This window comes from Cnephaeus nilssonii (genome assembly GCF_951640355.1).
Source record: "Cnephaeus nilssonii genome assembly, chromosome: 20".
In the NCBI taxonomy this organism is placed as follows: Eukaryota; Metazoa; Chordata; class Mammalia; order Chiroptera; family Vespertilionidae; genus Cnephaeus; species Cnephaeus nilssonii.
The window spans coordinates 45,814,262-45,837,295 of NC_137091.1; the positions used below are offsets into that span (position 1 = coordinate 45,814,262).

A 23,034-nucleotide genomic window follows, 5' to 3' on the forward strand; every position below is an offset into this window, starting at 1 on the left:
AGAAAATAAAAACAAAATTGACAGAGGCAGGAGAGAGAGGAAGCGAGGGAGGAAGGGAGGAAGAGAGAGATCGAAACACGGAGAGAACACAGCAGAAATCAGGAAATGAAATGAGGTAGGAGGAACTAGCCGGTTTGGTTCAGTGGATAGAGCCTAGGCCTGCAGACTGAAGGGTCCCAGGTTCCATTCTGGCAAAGGGCACATGCCTGGGTTGTGGGCTCAATCCCCAGTAGGGGGCATGCAGGAGGAAGCCAATCAATGATTCTCATCATTGATGTTCCTATCTCTCTCTCCCTCCCCCTTCCTCTGTGCAATCAATAAAAATATTAAAAATAAAAAGAAATGAGGTGTGAGGAGAGATGAGGGGAGACGGTCCTGAGAGACAGAGAGGAGGGTACAGAGATGAGGACGGGGGCGTGGTGGGAAGAGGAGGGGCTCATCCTTTCTTCAGAATTAGAACCAGATACACAGATACAAGCCAAGGACATTAGCCTTAGGCACATGCCAGGGATTGCAAGGAACATTTTAAGAATCAAATTTAATATGAAAAATATCTATGAGGAACCTGGTATTCCAGTTGTGTGTGTGTGTGTGTGTGTTGTGTGTGTGTGTGTGTGTGTGTGTGTGTGTGTGTGTGTGTTTAATTTTTTCTTCATTTCAGAAAGGAAGGGAGAGGAGAGAGAGAGAGAAACGTCAATGAGAGAGAATCATTGATCTGCTGCCTCCTGCATGCCTTCTGGGGATGGAGCCTGCAACCTGGGCATGTGCCCTTGACTGGAATTCAACCTCGGACCCTTAAGTCTGCAGGCCTACGCTTGATCCACTGAGTCAAACCAGCTAGTGCGGTATTCCAGTTTCAGATAAAGACTGGGTCATGCCGAAACCGGTTTGGCTCAGTGCATAGAGCGTCTGCTGCGGACTGAAAGGTCCCAGGTTCGATTCCGGTCAAGGGCATGTACATTGGTTGCAGGCACATTCCCGGTAGGGGGTGTGCAGGAGGCAGCTGTTCGATGTTTCTCTCTCATCGATGTTTCTAGCTCTCTATCCCTCTCCCTTCCTCTCTTTAAAAAAATCAATACAATATATTTAAAAAAAAAAAAAAAGACTGGGTCATTACAGTGCTGTTCGGAATCACATAGAAGCCCGAAGCAAATGGCAAATCCAGCCCATTCTGGTTGCTTTTTGTTGAAAATTCTGATGTTTTGCTCATCATGGATTAGGTTTTAAATATTTCATTGGAATATGATCTATCCTGGTCACTGAGCTTTTGGTGTGCCCTTAAAGCTTGTGCTTGTAGCCCATGCCTCACTGCCCTGCCCCATAGTCCCAGCCCCATTTCCCACCCCCAGTTTCTATCCTTCAGCTTTGTGCCCACCCCCAAGGCCACTCAGGCCCCCATGGGGTCCCACCATGACCCGGGCAGAGAACTTAGGAGAGAGAGCCAGGAAAGTGGGACTGGTAAGGTGTGAGGGAAGGCTCAGCACCAGGGTCAGGCCCTGGGACAGTGGATGGAGGGGGAGACAGGCCTGGACTGAGAGGAAGCAGAACCCAGGGCAGGCCAGGGAGGAGAGGACTCACTGTGCAGGGATAGCCGAGCCGAAACGGGGGAGCAGCACAGATATTGTACTTTTTCAACACGGTAGGATAATACAACTTGCATTCCGGGTAGGTGGTGATGCTGACATCCGAGCACATGAGATCTGATGAAATTGGTGCATCTGGAGAAGTTAGGCGGGGGTGGGGGGAGTCAGAGGTTTGGTCAGGTGGACCTGTGGGTGCTGAGGTAAAACAATAGGGACCGTGGACATGGAAGGAGGAGGAGCCGGGTGACCCAATACGATGGTTATGAAAAGGGCCCTATTTCTTGGACTCCCGGGTCGTTGGAAGGAAGGGACTTGTGTCTGAACTCCTGGGTTTGAACGTAGTGCGTAGAATGGCCCCCTTATAGCACACCAGCCCCACTACAACTCTCAGGGTCCTGGAGTTCAGGTGAACCCAGCTCTGGGGGTACCTTACCTGCATTTGCTCTTATCTGGAACCCCTGAGGCAGCTCAAGCCATATGCCCGCACTCTACCTCCACCCTCATTCCTGAGGCCAGGTCAGCAAGTTGGCCCCAGCAGTTTCTAGCTCCACCATCTCTAGTGGCAGCTCTACCAATGGAAGGAAGAGGAGCTGGCATTGAGGGACACCTCCTGGGTAGAGGGGGCTGGGGACCAGGTCTCCTTTGTCTGAGGGAGAAGGCATCTGAAGGCCAAGACTCCTGGGTCTGAGGGTGGAATCGGCTGAGGGCCTGGGCACTTGCCTCTGCGTGAGGTGGTGACTGAGGTTCTAAAATCCTGGGTCTGTGGGATGGAGGCCTGGGATCCAAGGATTTGGGAATGGGGGAGGTATGTCTAAAGGTCAGGCTTTAAGGGTCTGACTGTGCAGAGCCTGGTAGTCTGGCTTCCTGGGTCTGTGGACGCAGTTGTTTGGGGGGTCTGGAACTTTGAATCTCTCCCCTGTATCTGCGGCGTGAGGAAGAAGGAGCTGGGACCTTGGTGACTGGGTTCTCAGAGGCAGCCTTACCTTCATCTATGGTGGTGATGCCCCAGCCAGAGACAGTACAGCTTGTCCCAGTGTCTTTGCAGCTGGACGGTAGGTTGATTGTCTGCACATTGTGCGAGAGCATGGCTGGGCTGCTCAACTTAATAAGCATGAGGTCATGATCATAGGTGATGTTGTTATACCGGTGGTGGATGAAGGACTCTGTAGCCTGGATCATCTGGGCATTCCCCCCAACCAGAAGATCACTGCCCATTTGCACAATATAATCGCTTTAAAAAAAAAACAACAAACAACATTCAGAGGGAGACACTGTGATTGAGAGAGGGGTACAAAGATCCAGAGTTAGGGGAACCGAAGCCAGAGAGAAAGAGAGGGAGAGAGAGAGAGAGAGAGAGAGAGAGAGAGAGAGAGAGAGATACACAAGGGATCAGAAAGAGACATGGAGTCTAGGTGGCTCCCCTGTCCCGTACCTCATGTGGCAGTGGGCGACGGTGAGCACCCACTGTGGGTTGACCAGCACGCCTGCACAGTGGAATTCATTGTTGTGATACAGGGCCACCTGCCAGGGATGGGAGCCTCTTGGACAAACATCTGCATTAATAATCCTTTCCCCGTTGCCGTGGGCTGGATGGAGACATGGAGAAAACATGGGTAGCAGGCATCAGGGGAGGGCTGAGTCCACAGTAGATGAATTCCCAGAGACAGTGATGGAGAGAGACACACAGACAGAGAGGCATGGAGAACGGCAGAGGCAGGCACGGAGCACAGGGCAGAGACAGCTGCAGATGGAGATGGAGAGAGACGGGGGAGCCTACTCAGAAACCCAGGGCAGCAGCTGGTCTGGAGGCCACCCCAGCATCTGATGAGAGAGACACGGAGGGCAGGAAGCAGCCTGGAGGGCACCCGGAGCCCAGGAGTCAGGAGGGAGCAGGAAGGAAGGGGCCACAGCCCAGGGGTAGAGTCTCCATGGGAGGAGGCTGCTGCAGGTGAGGGTTCTGACTCAGGGGCTCCTTGGAGAGAGGGGCCCTGGAGAGGGGAGACGGGGGACTGTGAGGCCCAGGGCCAAGGTCAGGACTCCCAGGGTGGTCCTCACCTTCTTGTCCAACAGATCCCGGTGCTAAGGACAGCAGTAGGAGCAGCAGGGTTGGGAGCAGGGGACCTGCCATGTGTCCTGTGTGAGCCTCTGTGGCTGCCACAGAGGAAGGGCCTCTTCTGCTGGGGCTGGAAAGACACAGAGTTCAGGAGCGGGACTCCTGGTCTCCAGGTCCCTCCTCTTCGGTCAGACCCAGGAGCCCCAGTCTGCCCCACCTCCTCCCTCAGATCCAGGAGCCCCAGTCTGCATGCCTCTCCTCCATCAGACCCAGGAGCGCAAGGCTTCACCTACCTCCTCCCTCAGACCTTGGAGCCCCAGTCTGCACCCACCTCCTCCCTCAGACTCAGAGGTGCAGGCAAGAGACACCCTTCCATGCAGATGCACCTAGGGATCGGGCTTTCTGTCCCTCCCCATTTATAATCAAAAGTCTTTCTGTTCTTCCAAATTTATAATTCTATATCCCAAGTTCCTTTTAGATAAAAGATCCAAAACTCCAGCCCTCCAGCCCCTCCTTCTCACAACCAGAAATTCGGGCCTCTACTGCTCTGCCCTCAAGTGTAAGAGTCGGCTGTCCATGCAGACACACCTGCCCCACCCCAAATCGCATTTCTTCTTACCTGCAGTAGGTCTGGTCTGGTGTGGTCTTCAGACTGGGTTGAAATTCAACTGTGTCCAGCCCTGTGCAGAGTGGCCCTCTTATAGCACACCCGACCCCACTCCAACTCTCAGGGTCAGGGAGTTCAGGTGACCCCAGCTCTGGGGTTACCTTACCTGCATTTGCTCTTATCTGAAACCCCGGAGGCAGCTCAAGCCATATGCCCGCACTCTACCTCCACCCTCATTCCTGAGGCCAGGTCAGGGGCTTGGCGCCAGCACGTTCCAGCTCCACCATCCCTGGGGGCAGCTATGAAGGGTATGACCAGGTACTGGCGCTGAGGGGCAGGACCAGGAGTCAAGGACCTACCTGCATGGCTCAGGATGGACTGTACCTTGGGTCCTTCACTGTGGCCAATTTTCTTGCCCTCTGCCCCTCTCGGGGGTGGCCTGGAACTCACACCGTAACTCTGAGCAGCTTGTGGGAACTTGTCAGGCTGAATTCCAGATGTGTCTTTGAGCCTGAACCCGACCCTAATATTGGGGTATGAATGTAAAGAGAAGGCTTTCCTAACTCCACGTACTAAATATGTACTGTTTTTCACTTATTATACTTTGATTTCTATACATAGTATCTATAGCTAACAAAAATGTCTGAACATTTTCTAATGGGACATTTTATTTACTCTATAAAAAGTCTTGAACAGCCCTAGCTGGTTTGGCTCAGTGGATAGAGCGTTGGCCTGCAGACCAAAGGGTTCCGAGTTTGATTCTGGTCAAGGGCATGTACCTTGGTTGCCGGCTCTTCTCCGGCCCTGATCGGCTCCTGCAAGAGGCAACCAATCGGTGTGTCTCTCTCACATCCTTGTTTCTCTCTGTCTTTCCCTCTCTCTTCCACTCTCCCTAAAAATCCATGGAAAAACATCCTAACCAATAGACAAAATTTTTTTTTTAATTTTAAAAATAAATTTTAAAAGCCTTGGACAATTGTTTCTCTTAGAATGCTTACTCCTTCCTTTATTCTATTGTATAATGTTCTACACTATAGCTTTATTGTGACTTATGTGACTCTTCCAGATTGAAGTACCTTTGAATCGCTTTCATTATAATGCGGGTGGGATGAATTTCTTTGTATTTTCATCTTTGCTCATTGTATTCATTCAAAAAGTATCTAGGGAGCATTTACTCCCAGCCAGAATCTGTTCTGGCCTCTGAGGGCACAGCATCCACAAAACAGCAAAATTCCATCACAAAGCCCCTCATTCCAGTGGGTGGAGACCTTGTGTAAAGAGACAGAACTTCACATTTGTGGTTTTTTTATGTGGCAGTCAGTGCTATGGAGAAAAATAAGACCAGAGGAGGACTAGGGAATTATTTGTTCCCTTTGATCTCAGCAACCCCTGCAGTTATAATATTGGGAAAGGTGGTTGGAAAGACCCCAGGTGAAGTGGACATTTGGATACAATCTTGTAGGAGGTGGTAGATGCATTCATGTAGCTACTTGGGATCAGTGAGTCCTAGGCAGAGTGACAGGGAGGTGAAAAGAGGAGGGGGATCTAGAATGTTCTAGCAGGGAAGCCTTTTTTATTGGAGCTGAATGAATCAGAGGGATACGGGTGGGCGACGGTTTCAGAGGCCTCACAGGATTTGGAAGACACAGGGATTGAGGACCGAGATAGGACTTTGGCATTTGCATTGAGTAGCACAGGAACCATTGTCAGATGAGTACTAGACAGCTGATTCCTAATCATGGAATTGACCCTCACTTCTAACTCAGACACCCAAATATGTTTCATGCCTTAGTGTGAGTCCACTTGTTATCTCAATTCAGATCTTTAATCCAATTCTGTCTCGGTCCCACAAGTTGACCATCATGGACATTGTTGTTGCCTACCCAACATGCACTCCTTCTGCCATTTGTCAGAACCTTGATTTAATTTGGACACTTGCTATGCTCATTGTGACTGCAACTGAGCTTTACTGCACCAAGCATGGGGGCCCATTTCTGCTGTCCAGGGATTGGTTTATAAATAAACATGTGATACAATGTTAAACAATGAGGAGTGAGGGGAAGCCAACTGGGCTACTTCAGGGAACTGCTCTCTTTTTCCATAAGTTAGACAAGAGTAGAGTTCTCCTTGACTCTGTTAGACAGTGTCCCTTCTGGGCGTAAATTCTGGAAGTGAGGCAGCCCTCCTGGAACTAGGAGGGCAGTGGCCGGGGGATAAAGCCATAGCTCTGCAGATGGACAAACAGAGAGAAAGTGATGGTGATAGTCAGTGTCTTTAATGAGGTTGCTGAGCTGGTGAATTAATGCTCCATGGAGCCCCTTCATCTCCTGTCATCTGCGGGTTTCCTGTCTGGTTTAAAGTTTCTGTGTTGTTGTTGCTCCCACTGCCAAAGTCTTTTTCGTAAGACCTCGACCTCATGTTCAGATTTCATTGCAAGTCTAGAATTTGATCCCAAACCATCAATTCCAAATCTAATTCCGAGCTGAATCTCCATGTGGAATCCAAATTAACCAACAAACCTTCCCCTATCTCCAGGGGTAGCTTTTGTTACCATCCCAGATATTTCATTATAGCACTTAACTCTATATCATTTTTTGTTTTGTCTGCATTTGTTCACTGTCTATTTCCCCCACCTAGCATGTGACTGGGTATAGATAGGGACTCATACAGTACAGCACCTGGAGTCTGTTAGATCCTCATAAATAAATGTTGGATTAATGGCTGAAAGTGAATATATATATATATATTTAAGCCTGTGAGCTATAGAATTGAGGGGATGAAACATTTATCTGGTACCTTTATAAGCCATAAATTATATTATATGCTCACATCTCATTTAATCTTCACAACAGCCTTTTCTTTTTTGGGGGTTGGGGGGAGAAACTGGATACAGTGAACTTTATTTTTTATTTATTTTTAAAAATATATTTTTATTGATTTCAGAGAGGAAGAGTGAGGGAAAGAGATAGAAACAGCAATGATGAGAGCGAATCATTGATTGGCCTTCTCCTGCAGGCCATCTACTGGGGATCAAGCCTGTAACCCAGGCATGTGCCCTTGACTGGAATCGAACCTGGGACCATTCAGTCCACACGTGGAGGCTCTATACACTGAGCCAAACCAGCTAGGGCCAGTGAACTTTATTATGTATGACAAGGTAGGGCTCCCTAGGCCGCACCCCTACTTCTACAGGGTGTCAGGGCTGTATCATATGGAGGTAGGTCAGGAGATTTTCAGCGTGTTGGGAATCAATTTGGGGCAAGGACTCCCAGGAGCTGAAGGCCTCTCCTCCTCTCATAGGGCTGGTGGTCCAGGGGTCGCTCACTATTTGGAGGCCACGTGGACCATACGATCCATCTCTCCATTTCTGTGGCCAAGTTCATTTTCACACCAGGAAGTGAGGTTGACGAATGGTCGTGGACAATGTCAGCTTCAGCACTGACGTTGGGAAAGTGGGTGTCACTGGCAAAGTCACAACACACAACCTGGTCCTCAGTATAGCCCATGATGCCCTGGGTGGCTTTTCCCAGCCTCTCTGGGCTTGCCCAGAAATGAGAGTCATACAGGCAAGGACCTGAATCCTGGCTGTGCTGCTTCCTGGTGAGTCACATTGCCTCTCTGAGATGAACCCCAAGTTCTCCACTGTGAAGAAGAATATGAGGGGCTACCTGGACTCCAAAGTCTCAAAGGGAGGACCTTCACCGTGGTCTAGACTTTGAGGTCCAGAATTAGGAGGGAGCTGGTCCCTTGACTGTGGGTCCTAAGCAGGACGGGTGTGGACTTTCGGGTCTGAGAGGGGGGCGTCCGGGAGACTTGGCTTCTATACTTTGTTCAAGGAGGGGTCTTCACCTCCTGTGTGCAGTGAACCAGTGGCTGCAGAATTTCTGCAATATGGGGAAGGGTAGAGCGTGGGGATAGGAGAGACTCAAGAGGGAGATATGATTAGAAGGAATATGAACAAGAATATAACTACCTGGCAAGTCTGACTAACTCACTAACTGAAAGTAACCACATGGGCATGTTCTGTTCATAAAATATTCCCAATGGGTGGGTTATTGCAGGAAGTCACATCCTAAGGTCTATATGGTACCTTAATCTTTATCTTGAGCAAATCCTGTTCACTGTGTTTGTGCATCTGGGAAAATAACAACTTTCAATGCCAGCATTATCTCTCCAAAATTCCAGAGATAATGTACCCTGATACTGGGAGCAGATGACCCCAACATTCCTCATCATTATCTTTAACCAGCATAACCTCGGTAAAATATTTATGTGAGAGGTTAACTATCTTGCATTACCTGTAAAAGAAACATGTACCTCTCCATTGCCCTTTGTATCCAATCCTACAGATTTCCCCACTTTTTAAAAAATTCAACAAAGAGGGCTATCACAAGTCATTGGCAAAGAATGCCATCTCGGGCTTGTATAAAGGAGCTGAGAGGCAGGGCCAGGCGGCTCCAGTCAGAGTTGGTGCAAAATCGCCATGTTTTGTTACTTCTTAAATTTTTAGATTGAATTTTGATTTGTGCCATGGGGGAGAGAGAAGAAGTTGATGGAGCTTCGTGGGGATGGGTGTCCCCAAACCCCAGACATACCTTCAAGTTTACACAGATACAGGGGCCTGGACTTTTCGGTCTGAGGGAGAAGGGGGCTGAGAGCCTTGGTGCTGCAGGCTAAGACCAACAAGTAGTTAGCATAATTATGTGAGAAGTCTGCTGGAAGGCTAATGGACTTTAATATTCAGTATGGGCTGAAAATCAGCATAATATTGCTGTTGGCTGAATGGCTGAAGGCAATCCCCTAACCTGATAATCCTTTTACTGTTTACCAAACTTTACCTTTGATATTCCTGTTTGCTTTGCTAAAGGGAAAATGTGTATTCCAGTAAATAAAAGCTAATGGGTCCAGGATTCAGAATGCTTTTCCGCTAGAGGGAAGCTAACCGCCTGGCTCCCCATGCCTTCTAAATTTATATATCTTGTCTAGTGCATCCATTTGTGCGCAGCCCCTTCGTCAGACCTTGAACCCTAGCCGCAAAATGGATGCGGCATTCACACCCTGGCTCCTGTGTTTTGCGGGAAGATGGGTCTTGGTTTCCTCTGTGCAGGGTATTGGTGGCTACAGAAATTCTGCAATTCCGGGTAAGGTGGGGAGAGGGCTGGGGAGGGAGACTAAAGAGGAAAATGAGATGAGGAGAGGAAGGATCTGGAGGAGTTTGGCCAGAGTGGAATTCTGGGAGAGAAACTGGTAGTATGGGTTGGATCGGTGGTCCTAACCTGGAGGAGACCCAGTGTGAGGTGTGGTTGCCCAGGGAGGCCAGGATACCAGGAGTCTCCGGACCTTCCCAGGCTCTGAGTCACAAGGGACTTCCCCCTCCTCCCTTCCAAAGGCACTTTCCTGCATTGTTTGAAAGCAGGAGCCCACCTACAGGGGTTCCCTCCCTATCTTTCTCTCCCATCCCAGACATAGGAAGCTCACTTGTGGCAGGTCCATGTGGAAATCCAGGTCCCATTTACCTGTCAGAACTATCTTTCTGGAAATGCTTCCCTCTCTCCTAGTCATCTGTGAACAAGAAGTTCTGACCCCGATCCCACACATCCCTCAGACCAAAGAGTTCAAGCCTCCAGACCCGACTTCCCTCAGACACAAGAGTCCTGTCCCCTGGACTCATCCTTCCTCTCCATCAGTGACAATTTAGAAAACATCTGGGTTTTGGGACACCCTTGTGCCTCCCCAGCACGGCCAAAGGTGAACCTGAGTGGGGCAGTGAAGGATTGAAAAAAGCCGGACAAGAGAATGAAAGCTGGGTTTCGGTGGGATGCTCTCCTCTCTGATGAAGAGCCTCTCTGAGGGAGAGCTAGTGAGAGCACCACGGACAACAAGCCGTGTCTTTATTTTATAGCCAGATGCCACGAGGCAAAGTAATGGTGTGGTCAAGACGTTTACAGAGTTCTCGTGGGTTTCCATCCTACACAGTTACATGCACCTGATCAATCTTTGTTTACTTGCAACCTATATCACTCAGGCACATGGGGCCACGTGTTCAGACCATAGGTTCAAGCTTACAACTACAGCTGTTGGCTATCATTGTGCTGGGGGGGCTCTGTCCTCCAAGCTGTGACTTGCACGTGGCCAGGAGAGGAATGTGCCCTCTCATTAGCCCGAGGCTTGAATCTGTCCAAACACTGTAGCCTCTCTCCATACACCTGTCTTCATGAAGCTCCATCCATATCCCCTCTCTCCAGTATGCCACTCCAAATCAATATTCAATCTCAAAAAATTTTAAAAATAACAAAACATGGCAGTTGCACTAACTCTGCCCGTAGAAGCCTGGATATGTGTCTCCGCTCTTTTTCAGAAGTGTTCAGGTGGAATTCTTTGCAAGGAGATAGTCTGCTTGTTGAAATAAAAAAAAATAAATAAAGTGGGGAACAACCTAGGATTGGATACAATGAGCAATGGAGAGACGTGTGTTTCTTTTACAGGTTATGCAGGATGGGCAACATCTCACATAAATCATTTACCAGGTTCTTCTGGTAAAAGATAACCATCAGGAGTGATGGGGTCCTCTCCTCTCAGTACCAGGGTGTTTGTCCCTGCAGCTCCGGAGAGAAGATTATCTGGCGTTTAAAGTTGTTCTTGCCTTGACCAGTTTGGCTCAGTGGATAGAGCGTCCACCTGCGGACTCACGGGTCCTTGGTTCGATTCCAGTCAAGGGCATGTGCCTTTTTTGCGGGCACATCCCCAGTGGGGGGTGTGCAGTAGGCAGCTGATTGATGTTTCCCTCTCATCCATGTTTCTAGCTCTCTCCTTCTGCCTTCCTTTCTGTAAAAAATCAATAAAATATATTAAAGTTTTTCTTATTCCAGATGCAAAAAACCAATGAATAGGTCTCACTCGAGGTAAGATTAACTAACCGATCATATAGGCATTAGGACATGACTAGGCTTTTCTGTTCTGCTCTCCTCCTCCTCCTCGTTCTCCTCCTCGTCTTCCTCCTCGTCCTTCTCCTCCTCCTCCTCCTCCTCCTCCTCCTCCTCCTCCTCCTCCTCCTCCTCCTCCTTCTTCTTCTTCTTCTTCTTCTTCTTCTTCTTCTTCTTCTTCTTCTCTCTCTCTCTCTCTCTCTCTCTCTCTCTCTCTCTCGATGGTGAAAACCGAGGGCTGGAACATGTAGAGGAACATGCTACTGTATCAGGGGGAGCAGGAGGCAGGGTGAGATTTCAAAATCAGTTTCATTTTCCTTTCCCACCTCCCTCTGTGTAGGTCTCCTCGCCCAACCCTTGGCTCCTCAGAGGTCCCCACCTGTATTTTTTAGGTTGTAGATGTGCACGGGCACAAAATGGGAACGGAAGGAAGGAGGCACCCATGATCTGTCCACAGGCAGTTTGGTACATGCTATTTATTCTGTGAATGTTTCATTTTACATCGTGAGGATCACACACACACACTTTTTTTTTCTTTTTTCCCCATTTAACATCAGATGTTATACACATTCTGATATGACACCAACAGTTCTGCATAATTATTATTTTTTAATATAGCTTATGGATTTTTTAAAGAGTAAGGGAGATGGATAGAGACTTAGAAACATCGATGAGAAACATCGATCAGCTGTCTCTTGCACACACCCTACTGGGGATGTGCCCGCAACCAAGGTACATGCTCTTGACTGGAATCGAACCCAGCACCCTTCATTCCGCAGTCTGACCCTCTATCCACTGAGCCAAACCGGTCAGGGCTCCGCATAATTATTATCTTGAACAGCTTCATGAGTCTCCTGACCTACATCGCTTTGTTGCTGACATAAACCATTCAATAATTTGGGACACGTTCAGCGCTTCCACTGCTTTGCTATGACAAATAGTGTTGTGATGAATTCAAACCTTGCCCACATTTCGGATTTACCAGAATTACTAGGTCAAAAGTGATGAATGAGACTGGATTCATCTTGCCTCAGCTTCTATCATAAAAATTGTAGCAGTTTACCGTTCTACTGGAGAACACTGTGGGTCTCCCTACATCTTAACCAGCAACGACGGTTTTTATGTGCTTTATGTTGAGCTCATAGGTTTTTGTAAATTTTTATTTTTTATTAGAATGTTGTTGATGTTTTCATATGACTTTGAAAAAAATGATCAAGTCAAGTGTGGTTGCAAGTCATGGATGTCTTTATTTCTGGGAAGTTCCAGTTCAGGGCATAGGGATGGAGGATGAAAGGATGGAGAGATTAGGAATTGGTTTTCATGGTATCAGATATCCATTTGCGGTACATGCATAGGCGGGTGTATACCACAGGCTCATAGGCCAGTGAACAAGGATAATATCCGCCAGACACCAGGCCTTGCAGGGAACCTTCGCAAATCAGCGGGCTCCCGGAGTCACCCTGCAGAGGAGAGAGCAGATTAGCTTTGATTTCAAAATAACCAGCAATGAGGTCCCACAGACCCCATGCTTATCAAGCCTTGATCCTGCCAGAACACAGTCTTGCACCCTGGAAAATGGGAGGAGACTCATTGTCTCTGCGGACCAATGGCAGAGCAGGAATGAATGCTATCATGGGGAGGACCAACCAGGTTTTCGGGAAGACATTGGCTTGAGCACTAGTCAATCACAGGGAGGGGGGCGGGGCTTCCAGGGTGTTAGAGCCACATTTATTTGTCAAGCCCCTGGGAGAGGAAGCATTACCTCTAGGGAATCCCTTGCATTTCCTTACCCAGGGATGGGGGACAGGGTAATCCTGGAAAGTAAGGGCGGGACCAATGCCCTAATTTACAGGATCTAGTGCAAAATAAAAGTATGGACCACCAGGTTCAAATATATGAAGTTTAAGAAAAGCGAGTGCATTAAACCAAATGCGGGAATGTCGCGAGTTTGCGACTCTGTGTCCCTGCACAGTTTGCAGAATTATGAATCATGCCCTCAGAGGGAGACAAGGGGAACCCCCCATTTTTAGGACATTCAACCCTGTCCCATCACCTCTCTTCCTAACACACACCATTTCACCACCCCTGAAAGCTGAGAGTGCAGATGTGAGCAAAGATAGTGGGAGTACAAATAGGCAAAGGATGAAAGAGAAAGAAAGAAGGAAAGAAGAGAAAGGGAAGGATGAAGGAGACAGAGAAGCAGAGTGCTGGGGGTAGGGAATGAGACAGAGATGGAGAAAAAAAAATTGACAGGCAGGAGAGAGAGGAGCGAGGGAGGAAGGGAGGAAGAGAGAGATCGAAACACAGAGAGAACACAGCAGAAATCAGGAAATGAAATGAGGTAGGAGGAACTAGCCGGTTTGGTCAAGTGGATATTGCCTAGGCCTGAAGACTGAAGGGTCCCAGGTTCCATTCTGGCAAAGGGCACATGCCTGGGTTGTGGGCTCAATCCCCAGTAGGGGGCATGCAGGAGGCAGCCAATCAATGATTCTCTCTCATCATTGATGTTTCTATCTCTCTCTCCCTCCCCCTTCCTCTCTGCAACCAATAAAAATATTAAAAATAAAAAGAAATGATGTGTGAGGAGAGATGAGGGGAGAAGGTCCTGAGAGACAGAGAGGAGGGTACAAAGATGAGGGGGGGGGGGCGCAAAGAGGAGGGGCTCATCCTTTCTTCACATTTAGAACCAGATACAGAGATACAAGGCCAGGACATTAGCCTCAGGCACATGCCAGGGATTGCAACTAACATTTTAAGGCAATTTTAAAAATCAAATTTAATATGAAAAATATCTATGAGGAACCTGGTCTTCCAGTTGTGTGTGTGTGTGTGTGTGTGTGTGTGTGTGTGTGTGTGTGTTTAATTTTTTCTTCATTTCAGAAAGGAAGAGAGAGGAGAGAGAGATAGAAACGTCAATGAGAGAGAATCATTGATCCGCTGCCTCCTGCACGCCTCCTGGGGATGGAGCCTGCAACCTGGGCATGTGCCCTTGACTGGAATTCAACCTTGGACCCTTCAGTCCAAAGGCCTACGCTCGATCCACTGAGCCAAACCAGCTAGTGCGGTATTCCAGTTTCAGATAAAGACTGGGTCACTACAGTGCTGTTCTGAACCACATAGAAGCCCGAAGCAAATGGCAAATCCAGCCCATTCTGGTTGCTTTTTGTTGAAAATTCTGATGTTTTGCTCATCATGGATTAGGCTTTAAATATGTCATTGGAATATGATCTATCATGGTCACTGAGCTTTTGGTGTGCCCTTAAAGCCTGTGCTTGTAGCCCATGCCTCACTGCCCTGCCCCATAGTCCCAGCCCCATTTCCCACCCCCAGTTTCTATCCTTCAGCTTTGTGCCCACCCCCAAGGCCACGCAGGCCCCCATGTGGTCCCACCATGACCCGGGCAGAGAACTTAGGAGAGAGAGCCAGGAAAGGGGGACTGGTAAGGTGTGAGTGAAGGCTCAGCACCAGGGTCAGGCCCTGGGACAGTGGATGGAGGGGGAGACAGGCCTGGACTGAGAGGAAGCAGGACCCAGGGCAGGCCAGGGAGGAGAGGACTCACTGTGCAGGGGTAGCCGAGCCCAAAGGGGGGAGCAGCACAGATCATGTAGTTTTTCAACACGGTAGGATAATACAACTTGCATTCCGGGTAGGTGATGAGGCTGACATCCGAGCACATGAGCTCTGATGAAAATGTGGCTCCTGGAGAAGTTAGGGAGGGGGTGAGGAGTTAGAGGCTTGGTCCCATGGACCTGTGGGTGCTGAGGTAAAAAAAAAATGGGCACCCTGGACATGGAAGGAGGAGGAGCCGGGTGACCCAATACGATGGATATGAAAAGGGCCCTATTTTGTGGACTCCCGGGTCGTTGGAAGGAAGGGACTTGTGTCTGAACTCCTGGGTTTGAACGTACTGTGCAGAGTGCCTCCCTTATAGCAAACCTGCCCCACTCCAACTCTTAGGGTCCTGGAGTTCAGGCGAACCCAGCTCTGGCGTTACCTTACCTGCATTTGCTCTTATCTGGAACCCCTGAGGAAGCTCAAGCCATATGCCTGCACTCTACCTCCACCCTCATTCCTGAGGCCAGGTCAGTGCGATGGCCCCAGCAGGTTCTAGCTCCACCATCCCTAGTGGCTGCTCTACCAAGGGAAGAAAGAGGAGCTGGCATTGAGGGACACCTCCTGGGTAGAGGGGGATGGGGACCAGGTCTCCTTTGTCTGCGGGAGAAGGCATCTGAAGGCCAAGACTCCTGGGTCTGAGGGTGGAAGCGGCTGAGGGCCTGGACACTTGGCTCTGCGTGAGATGGTGACTGGGGTTCTAAACTCCTGGGTCTGTGGGATGGAGGCCTGGGATCCAAGGATTATGGAACTGGGGGAGGTATGTCTAAAGGTCAGTCTTTCTGGGTCTGACCATGCAAGGCCTGGTAGTCTGGCTTCCTGGGTCTGAGAATGCACGTGTTGTGGGATCTGGAACCTTGGATCTGTCCCCTGTATCTGCGGCCTGAGGAAGAAGGGAGCTGGGACCTTGGTGACTGGGGTCACAGAGGCAGCCTTACCTTCAGCCATGGTGGTGATGCCCCAGCCAGAGACAGTACAGCTTGTCCCAGGGTCTTTGCAGCTGGACGGTAGGTTGATTTTCTTCACATTGCGCGAGAGCCTGGCCGGGCTGCTCAGCTTCACAAGCATGATGTCATGATCATCGGTGCGGTTGTCATACCATGGGTGGACGAAGGACTCTGTAGCGTTGATGTTCCGGGCACGCCCACCAACCAGAAGATCACTGCCCATTTGCACAATATAATCACTTAAAAAAAAAAAAAAAGGAACATTCAGATGGAGACACTGTGATTGAGAGCAGGATACAAAGATCCAGAGTTAGGGGAACAGAAGCCCAGAGAAAGAGAGAGAGAGAGAGAAAGAGATACACAAGGAATCAGAGAGAGACATGGAGTCTAGGTGGCTCCACTGTCCCGTACCTCATGTGGCAGTGGGCGACGGTGAGCACCCACTGCTGGTTGATCAGCACACCTGAACACTGCAATGTATTGTTGTGATACAGGGCCACCTGCCAGGGATGGGAGCCTCTTGGACATACAACTCCATTAATAATCCTTTCCCCGTTGCCGTGGGCTGGATGGAGACATGGAGAAAACATGGGTAGCAGGCATCAGGGGAGGGCTGAGTCCACAGTAGATGAATTCCCAGAGACAGTGATGGAGAGAGACACACAGACAGAGAGGCGTGGAGAAGGGCAGAGGCAGGCACGGAGCACAGGGCAGAGACAGCTGCAGATGGAGATGGAGAGAGATGGGGGGAGCCTGCTCAGAAACCCAGGGCAGCAGCTGGTCTGGAGGCCACCCCAGCTTCTGATGAGAGAGACACGGAGGGCGGGAAGCAGCCTGGAGGGCACCCAGAGCCCAGGAGTCAGGAGGGAGCAGGAAGGAAGGGGCCACAGCCCAGGGGTCGAGTCTCCATGGGAGGAGGCTACTGCAGGGGAGGGTCCTGACTCAGGGGCTCCTTGGAGAGAGGGGCCCTGGAGAGGGGAGGTGGGGGACTGTGAGGCCCAGGGTCAAGGTCAGGACTGCCATGCTGGTCCTCACCTTCTTGTCCAGCAGATCCCGGTGCTAAGGACAGCAGTAGGAGCAGCAGGGTTGGGAGAAGGGGACCTTCCATGTGTCCTGTCTGAGCCTCTGTGGCTGCCACAGAGGAAGGGCCTCTTCTGCTGGGGCTGGAAAGACAAAGAGTTCAGGAAGCAGGACTCCTGGTCTCCAGGTCCCTTCTCTTCACTCAGACCCAGGAGCTCCAGTCTGCCCCACCTCCTCCATCAGTCTCAGAAGTCCAGGCCAGAGACACCCTTCCATGCAGATGCACCTAGGGATCGGGCTTTCTGTCCATCCCCATTTATAATCAAAAGCCTTTCTGTTCTTCCCATTTATAATTCTATGTCCCAAGTTCCTTTTAGGTAAAAGACCCAAAACTCCAGCCCTCCAGCCCCTCCTTCTCACAACCAGATTTTGGCCGTCTAGTGCTCTGCCCTCAAGAGCAAGAGTCGGCTGTCCATGCAGACACACCTGTCCCACCTCAAATGGGATTTCCTCTCACCTGCAGTGGGTCTGATCTGGTGTGGTCTTCAGACTGGGTTGAAATTCAACTGTGTCCAGCCCTGTGCAGAGTGGCCCTCTTATAGCACACACGACCCCACTCCAACGCTCAGGGTCCTGGAGTTCAGGTGACTCCAGGTCTGGGATTACCTTACCTGCATTTGCTCTTATCTGAAACCCCGGAGGCAGCTCAAGCCATATGCCCGCACTCTACCTCCACCCTCATTCCTGAGGCCAGGTCAGGGGCTTGGCGCCAGCACGTTCCAGCTCCACCATCCCTGGGGGCAGCTATGAAGGGTATGACCAGGTACTGGCGCTGAGGGGCAGGACCAGGAGTCAAGGACCTACCTGCATGGCTCAGGATGGACTGTGCCCTGGGTCCTTCACTGTGGCCAATTTTCTTGCCCTCCGCCCCTCTCGGGGGTGGCCTGGAACTTACACCGTAACTCTGAGCAGCTTGTGGGAACTTGTCAGGCTGAATCCCAGACGTGTCTTTGAGCTTGAACCTGACCCTAATATTGGGCTATGAATTTATAGAGAAGGGTTTCCTAACTCCACCTACTATATATGTACTGTTTTTCACTTATTATACTTTGATTTTTATACATAGTATATATATCTAACAAAAATGTCTGAACATTGTCTATGGGACATTTTATTTACTCTATAAAAAGTCTTGAACAGCCTTAGCCGGTTTGGCTCAGTGGATAGAGCATTGGCCTGAAGACCAAAGGGTCCTGAGTTCGATTCTGGTCAAGGGCATGTACCTTGGTTGCAGGATTCTCCCCCGCCCTGCCCCTGATGGGCTCCTTCAAGAGGCAACCAATCGATGTGTCTCTCTCACATCCTTGTTTCTCTCTGTCTATCCCTCCCTCTTCCACTCTCCCTAAAAATCCATGGAAAAATATCCCCAGAAGAAAATTAACCAAAAGACAAAATTTTTTTTTAATTTTAAAAATAAATTTTAAAAGCCTTGGACAATTGTTTCTCTTAGAATGCTTACTCCTTCCTTTATTCTATTGTATAATGTTCTACACTATAGCTTTATTGACTTATGTGACTCTTCTACATTGAAGTACCTTTCAATAACTTGCATTAGAATGAGGGTGGGATGAATTTCTTTGTATTTTCATCTTTGCTCATTGTATTCATTCATGAAGTATTTACTGAGCATTTACTCTGATCCAGAATCTGTTCTGGCCTCTGAGGGCACAGCATCCACAAAACAGCAAAATTCCATCACAAAGCCCCTCATTCGAGTGGGTGGAGACCTTGAGTAAAGAGGCAGAACTTCACATTTCTGGTATTTTTATGAGGCAGTAACTGCTATGGAGAAAAATAAGACCAGAGGAGGACTAGGGAATTATTTGTTCCCTTTGATCTCAGCAACACCTGCAGTTTAAATATTGGGAAAGGTGGTGGGAAAGACCCCAGGTGAAGAGGACATTTGGATGCAATCTTGTAGGAGGTGGTAGATGCATTCATGTAGCTACTTGGGATCAGTGAGTTCTAGGCAGAGTGACAGGGAGGTGAGAAGAGGAGGGGGACCTAGAAGGTTCTAGCAGGGAAGCCTTTTTTAGTGTAGCTGAATGAATCAGAGGGAGAAGGTTGGGCGATGGTTTGAGAGCCCTCACAGGATTTGGAAGACACAGGGATTGAGGACTGAGATAGCACTTTGGCATTTGCATTGAGTAACACAGGAACGATTGTCAGATGACTACTAGTCAGCTGATTCCTAATCATGAAATTGACCCTCACTTCTAACTCAGACACCCAAATATGTTTCATGCCTCACTGTGAGTCCACTTGTTATCTCGATTCAGATCTTTAATCCAATTCTGTCTCGGTCCCACAAGTTGACCCATCATGGGCATTGTTGTTGCCTACCCAACATGCACTCCTTCTGCCATTTGTCAGAACCTTCATTTAGTTTGGACAACCTGCTATGCTCATTGTGACTGCAACTGAGCTTTACTGCACCAAGCATGGGGGCCCATTTCTGCTGTCCAGGGATTGGTTTATAAATAAACATGTGATACAATGTTGACCAATGAGGAGTGAGGAAAACCCAACTGGGCTACTTCAGGGAACTGCTCTCTTCTTCCATAAGTGAGACAGGAGAAGAGCTCTCCTGGATTCTGTCAGACAGTGTCCCTTCTGGGTGTAAATTCTGGAAGTGAGGCAGCCCTCCTGAAACTGGGGAGGGAAGTAGATGGGGGATAGAGCCATAGCTCTGCAGATGGACAAACAGAGAAAAAGTGATGGTGATAGTCAGTGTCTTTAATGAGGTTGCTAAGCTGGTGAATTAATGCTCCATGAAGCCCCTTCATCTCCTGTCATCTGCAGGTTTCCTTTCTGGTTTAAAGTTTCTGTGTTGTTGCTGCTCCCACTGCCAAAGTCTTTTTTCGTAAGACCTTGACATCATGTTCAGATTTCATTGCAAGTCTAGAATTTGATCCCAAAACCATCAATTCCAAATCTAATTCCGAGCTGAATCTCCATGTGGAATCCAAATTAACCAACAAACCTTACCCTATCTCGAGGGGTAGCTCTTGTTACCATCCCCGATATTTCATTATAGCACTTAACTCTATATCATGTTTTGTTTTATGTGCATTTGTTCATTGTCTATTTCTCCCACTTAGCCTGTGACTGCATAAAGATAGGGACTAATACAGTACAGCACCTAGAGTCTGTCAGATCCTCATAAGTAAGAGTAGAATTAATGGCTGAAAGTGAATTTATCTTTCCTTTTAGCCTGTAAGCTAAAGAATTGAGGAGAAAAACCTTTATCTGGCACCTTCATAAGCCACAAGTTATATTATATACTCACATCTCATTTAATCTTCACAATAGCTTTTGGGAGGTGGGGGGCTGAACACGGTGAATTTTATTTTTTAAAATACATTTTTTATTGATTTAAGAGAAGGGAGAAGGAAAGAGATAGAAACATCAATGATGAGAGCGAAACATTGACTGTCCGCCTCCTGCAGGCCATCTACTGGGATCAAGCCTGTAACCCAGGCATGTGCCCTTGACTGGAATCGAACCTGGGACCATTCAGTCCACAGGTAGAGGCTCTATACACTGAGCCAAACCAGCTAGGGCCAGTGAACTTTATTATGTATGACAAGGAAGGGCTCCCTAGGCCGCACCCCTACTTCTACAGGGTGTCAGGGCTTTACCATATGGAGGTAGGTCAGGAGATTTTCAGCGTGTTGGGAATCGATTTGGGGCGAGGACTCCCAGGAGCTGAAGGCCTCTCCTCTTCTCATAGGGCTGGTGGTCCAGGGGTCGCTCACTATTTGGAGGCCACGTGGACCATACGATCCATCTCTGCATTTCTGTGGCCAAGTTCATTTTCACACCAGGAAGTGAGGTTGACGAATGGTCGTGGACAATGTCAGCTTCAGCACTGACGTTGGGAAAGTGGGTGTCACTGGCAAAGTCACAACACACAACCTGGTCCTCAGTATAGCCCATGATGCCCTGGGTGGCTTTTCACAGCCTCTCTGGGCTTGCCGAGAAATGAGTCAGACAGGCAAGGACCTGAATCCTGGCTGTGCTGCTTCCTGGTGAGACACATTGCCTCTCTGAGATGAACCCCAAGTTCTCCACTGTGAAGAAGAATATGAGGGGCTACCTGGACTCCAAAGTCTCAAAGGGAGGACCTTCACTGTGGTCTAGACTTTGAGGTCCAGAATTAGGAGGGAGCTGGTCCCTTGACTGTGGGTCCTAAGCAGGACGGGTGTGGACTTTCGGGTCTGAGAGGGGGGCGTCCGGGAGACTTGGCTTCTATACTTTGTTCAAGGAGGGGTCTTCACCTCCTGTGTGCAGTGAACCAGTGGCTGCAGAATTTCTGCAATATGGGGAAGGGTAGAGCGTGGGGCTAGGAGACACTCAAGAGGGAGATATGATTAGAAGAAATATGAGCAAGACTATAACTACCTGGCAAGTCTGACAAACTCACTAACTGAAAGTAACCACATGGGCATGTTCTGATCATAAAATATTCCCAACGGGTGGGTTATTGCAGGAAGTCACGTCCTAAGGTCTATATGGTACCTTATCCTTTACCTTTATCTTGAGCAAATCCTGTTCACTGTGTTTGTGCATCTGGGAAAATAACAACTTTCAATGCCAGCATTATCTCTCCAAAATTCCAGAGATAATATACCCTGATTCTGGGAGGAGATGACTCCAACATTCCTCATCATTATCTTTAACCAGCATAATCTCGGTAAAATATTTTTGTGAGAGGTTAACTATCTTGCATTACCTGTAAAAGAAACATGTACCTCTCCATTGCCCTTTGTATCCAATCCTACAGATTTCCCCACTTTTTAAAAAATTCAACAAAGAGGGCTATCACAAGTCATTGGCAAAGAATGCCATCTCGGGCTTGTATAAAGGAGCTGAGAGGCAGGGCCAGGCGGCTCCAGCCAGAGTTGGTGCAAAACCGCCATGTTTTGTTACTTCTTAAATTTTTAGATTGAATTTTGATTTGTGCCATGGGGGAGAGAGAAGTTGATGGAGCTTCATGGGGGTGGGTGTCCCCAAACCCCAGACATACCTTCAAGTTTACACAGATACAGGGGCCTGGACTTTTCGGTCTGAGGGAGAAGGGGGCTGAGAGCCTTGGTGCTGGAGACTAAGACCAACAAGTAGTTAGCATAATTATGTGAGAAGTCTGCTGGAAGGCTAATGGACTTTAATATTCAGTAAGGGCTGAAAATCACCATAATGTTGCTGTTGGCTGAATGGCTGAAGGCAATCCTATAACCTGATAATCCTTTTACTGTTTACCAAACTTTACCTTTTTTTAAAAAAAAATATTTTATTGATTTTTTACAGAGAGGAAGGGAGAGGGATAGAGAGCTAGAAACATCGATGAGAGAGAAACATCGATCTGCTGCCTCCTGCACACCCCCTACTGGGGATGTGCCTGCAACCAAGGTACATGCCCTTGACCGGAATCGAACCTGGGACCCTTGAATCCGCAGGCTGAGGCTCCATCCACTGAGCCAAACCAGTCAGGGCCAAACTTTACCTTTGATATGCCTGTTTGCTTTGCTGAAGGGAAAATGTGTATTCTAGTAAATAAAAGCTAATGGGTCCGAGGATTCAGAAAGCTTTTCCACTAGAGGGAAGTTAACTGCCTGGCTCCCCATGCCTTCTAAATTTATATTTCTTGTCTAGTGCATCCATTTGTGCACAGCCCCTTTGCCAGACCTTGAACCCTAGCCGCAAATGGATGTGGCATTCACACCTTGGCTCCTGTGTTTTGTGGGAGGACGGGTCTTGGTTTCCTCTGTGCAGGGTATTGGTGGCTACAGAAATTCTGCAATTCCGGGTAAGGTGGGGAGAGGGCTGGGGAGGGAGACTGAAGAGGAAAATGAGATGAGGAGAGGAAGGATCTGGAGGAGATTGGCCAGAGTGGAATTCTGGGAGAGAAACTGGTAGTATGGGTGGGATCGGTGGTCCTAACCTGGAGAAGACCCAGTGTGAGGTGTGGTTGCCCAGAGAGGCCAGCATACCAGGAATCTCCGGACCTTCCCAGGCTCTGAGTCACAAGGGACTTCCCCCTCCTCCCTTCCAGAGGCACCTTCCTGCATTGTTTGAAAGCAGGAGCCCACCTACAGGGGTTCCCTCCCTATCTTTCTCTCCCATCCCAGACATAGGAAGCTCACTTGTGGCAGGTCCATGTGGGACTCCAGGTCCCGTTTACCTGTCAGAACTATCTTTCTGGAAATGCTTCCCTCTCTCCTAGTCA

At 48.8% G+C, this 23,034-nt stretch overlaps 2 protein-coding genes across 2 annotated transcripts in view; both read right to left on the reverse strand.

Moving 5' to 3' along the window:
• LOC307116551 (kallikrein-7-like) overlaps positions 1-4,406 on the reverse strand; it is a 5,421-nt gene extending 1,015 nt beyond the window's left edge. Inside the window, exons 1-5 of the mRNA XM_079800628.1 lie at positions 4,256-4,406; positions 3,639-3,766; positions 3,016-3,169; positions 2,567-2,814; positions 1,579-1,718 (exon numbers count right to left, since the gene is read on the reverse strand). Of these exons, the coding sequence (XP_079656754.1) occupies positions 1,579-1,718; positions 2,567-2,814; positions 3,016-3,169; positions 3,639-3,711 (615 nt within the window). The 5' untranslated portion in view covers positions 3,712-3,766; positions 4,256-4,406. The remainder of the gene's footprint in view (positions 1-1,578; positions 1,719-2,566; positions 2,815-3,015; positions 3,170-3,638; positions 3,767-4,255) is intronic.
• Positions 4,407-12,390: 7,984 nt separating this feature from the next.
• On the reverse strand, positions 12,391-17,428 carry LOC307116552 (kallikrein-7-like). The gene is made up of 6 exons (XM_079800629.1): positions 17,263-17,428; positions 16,761-16,888; positions 16,137-16,290; positions 15,717-15,964; positions 14,726-14,865; positions 12,391-12,626 (listed from the first exon to the last, which is right to left on the reverse strand). The coding sequence occupies exons 2-6, from the start codon at positions 16,831-16,833 to the stop codon at positions 12,471-12,473; spliced, it is 771 nt and encodes a 256-aa protein (XP_079656755.1). The 5' UTR covers positions 16,834-16,888; positions 17,263-17,428; the 3' UTR covers positions 12,391-12,470.
• Between the last annotated feature and the right edge of the window lie 5,606 nt (positions 17,429-23,034).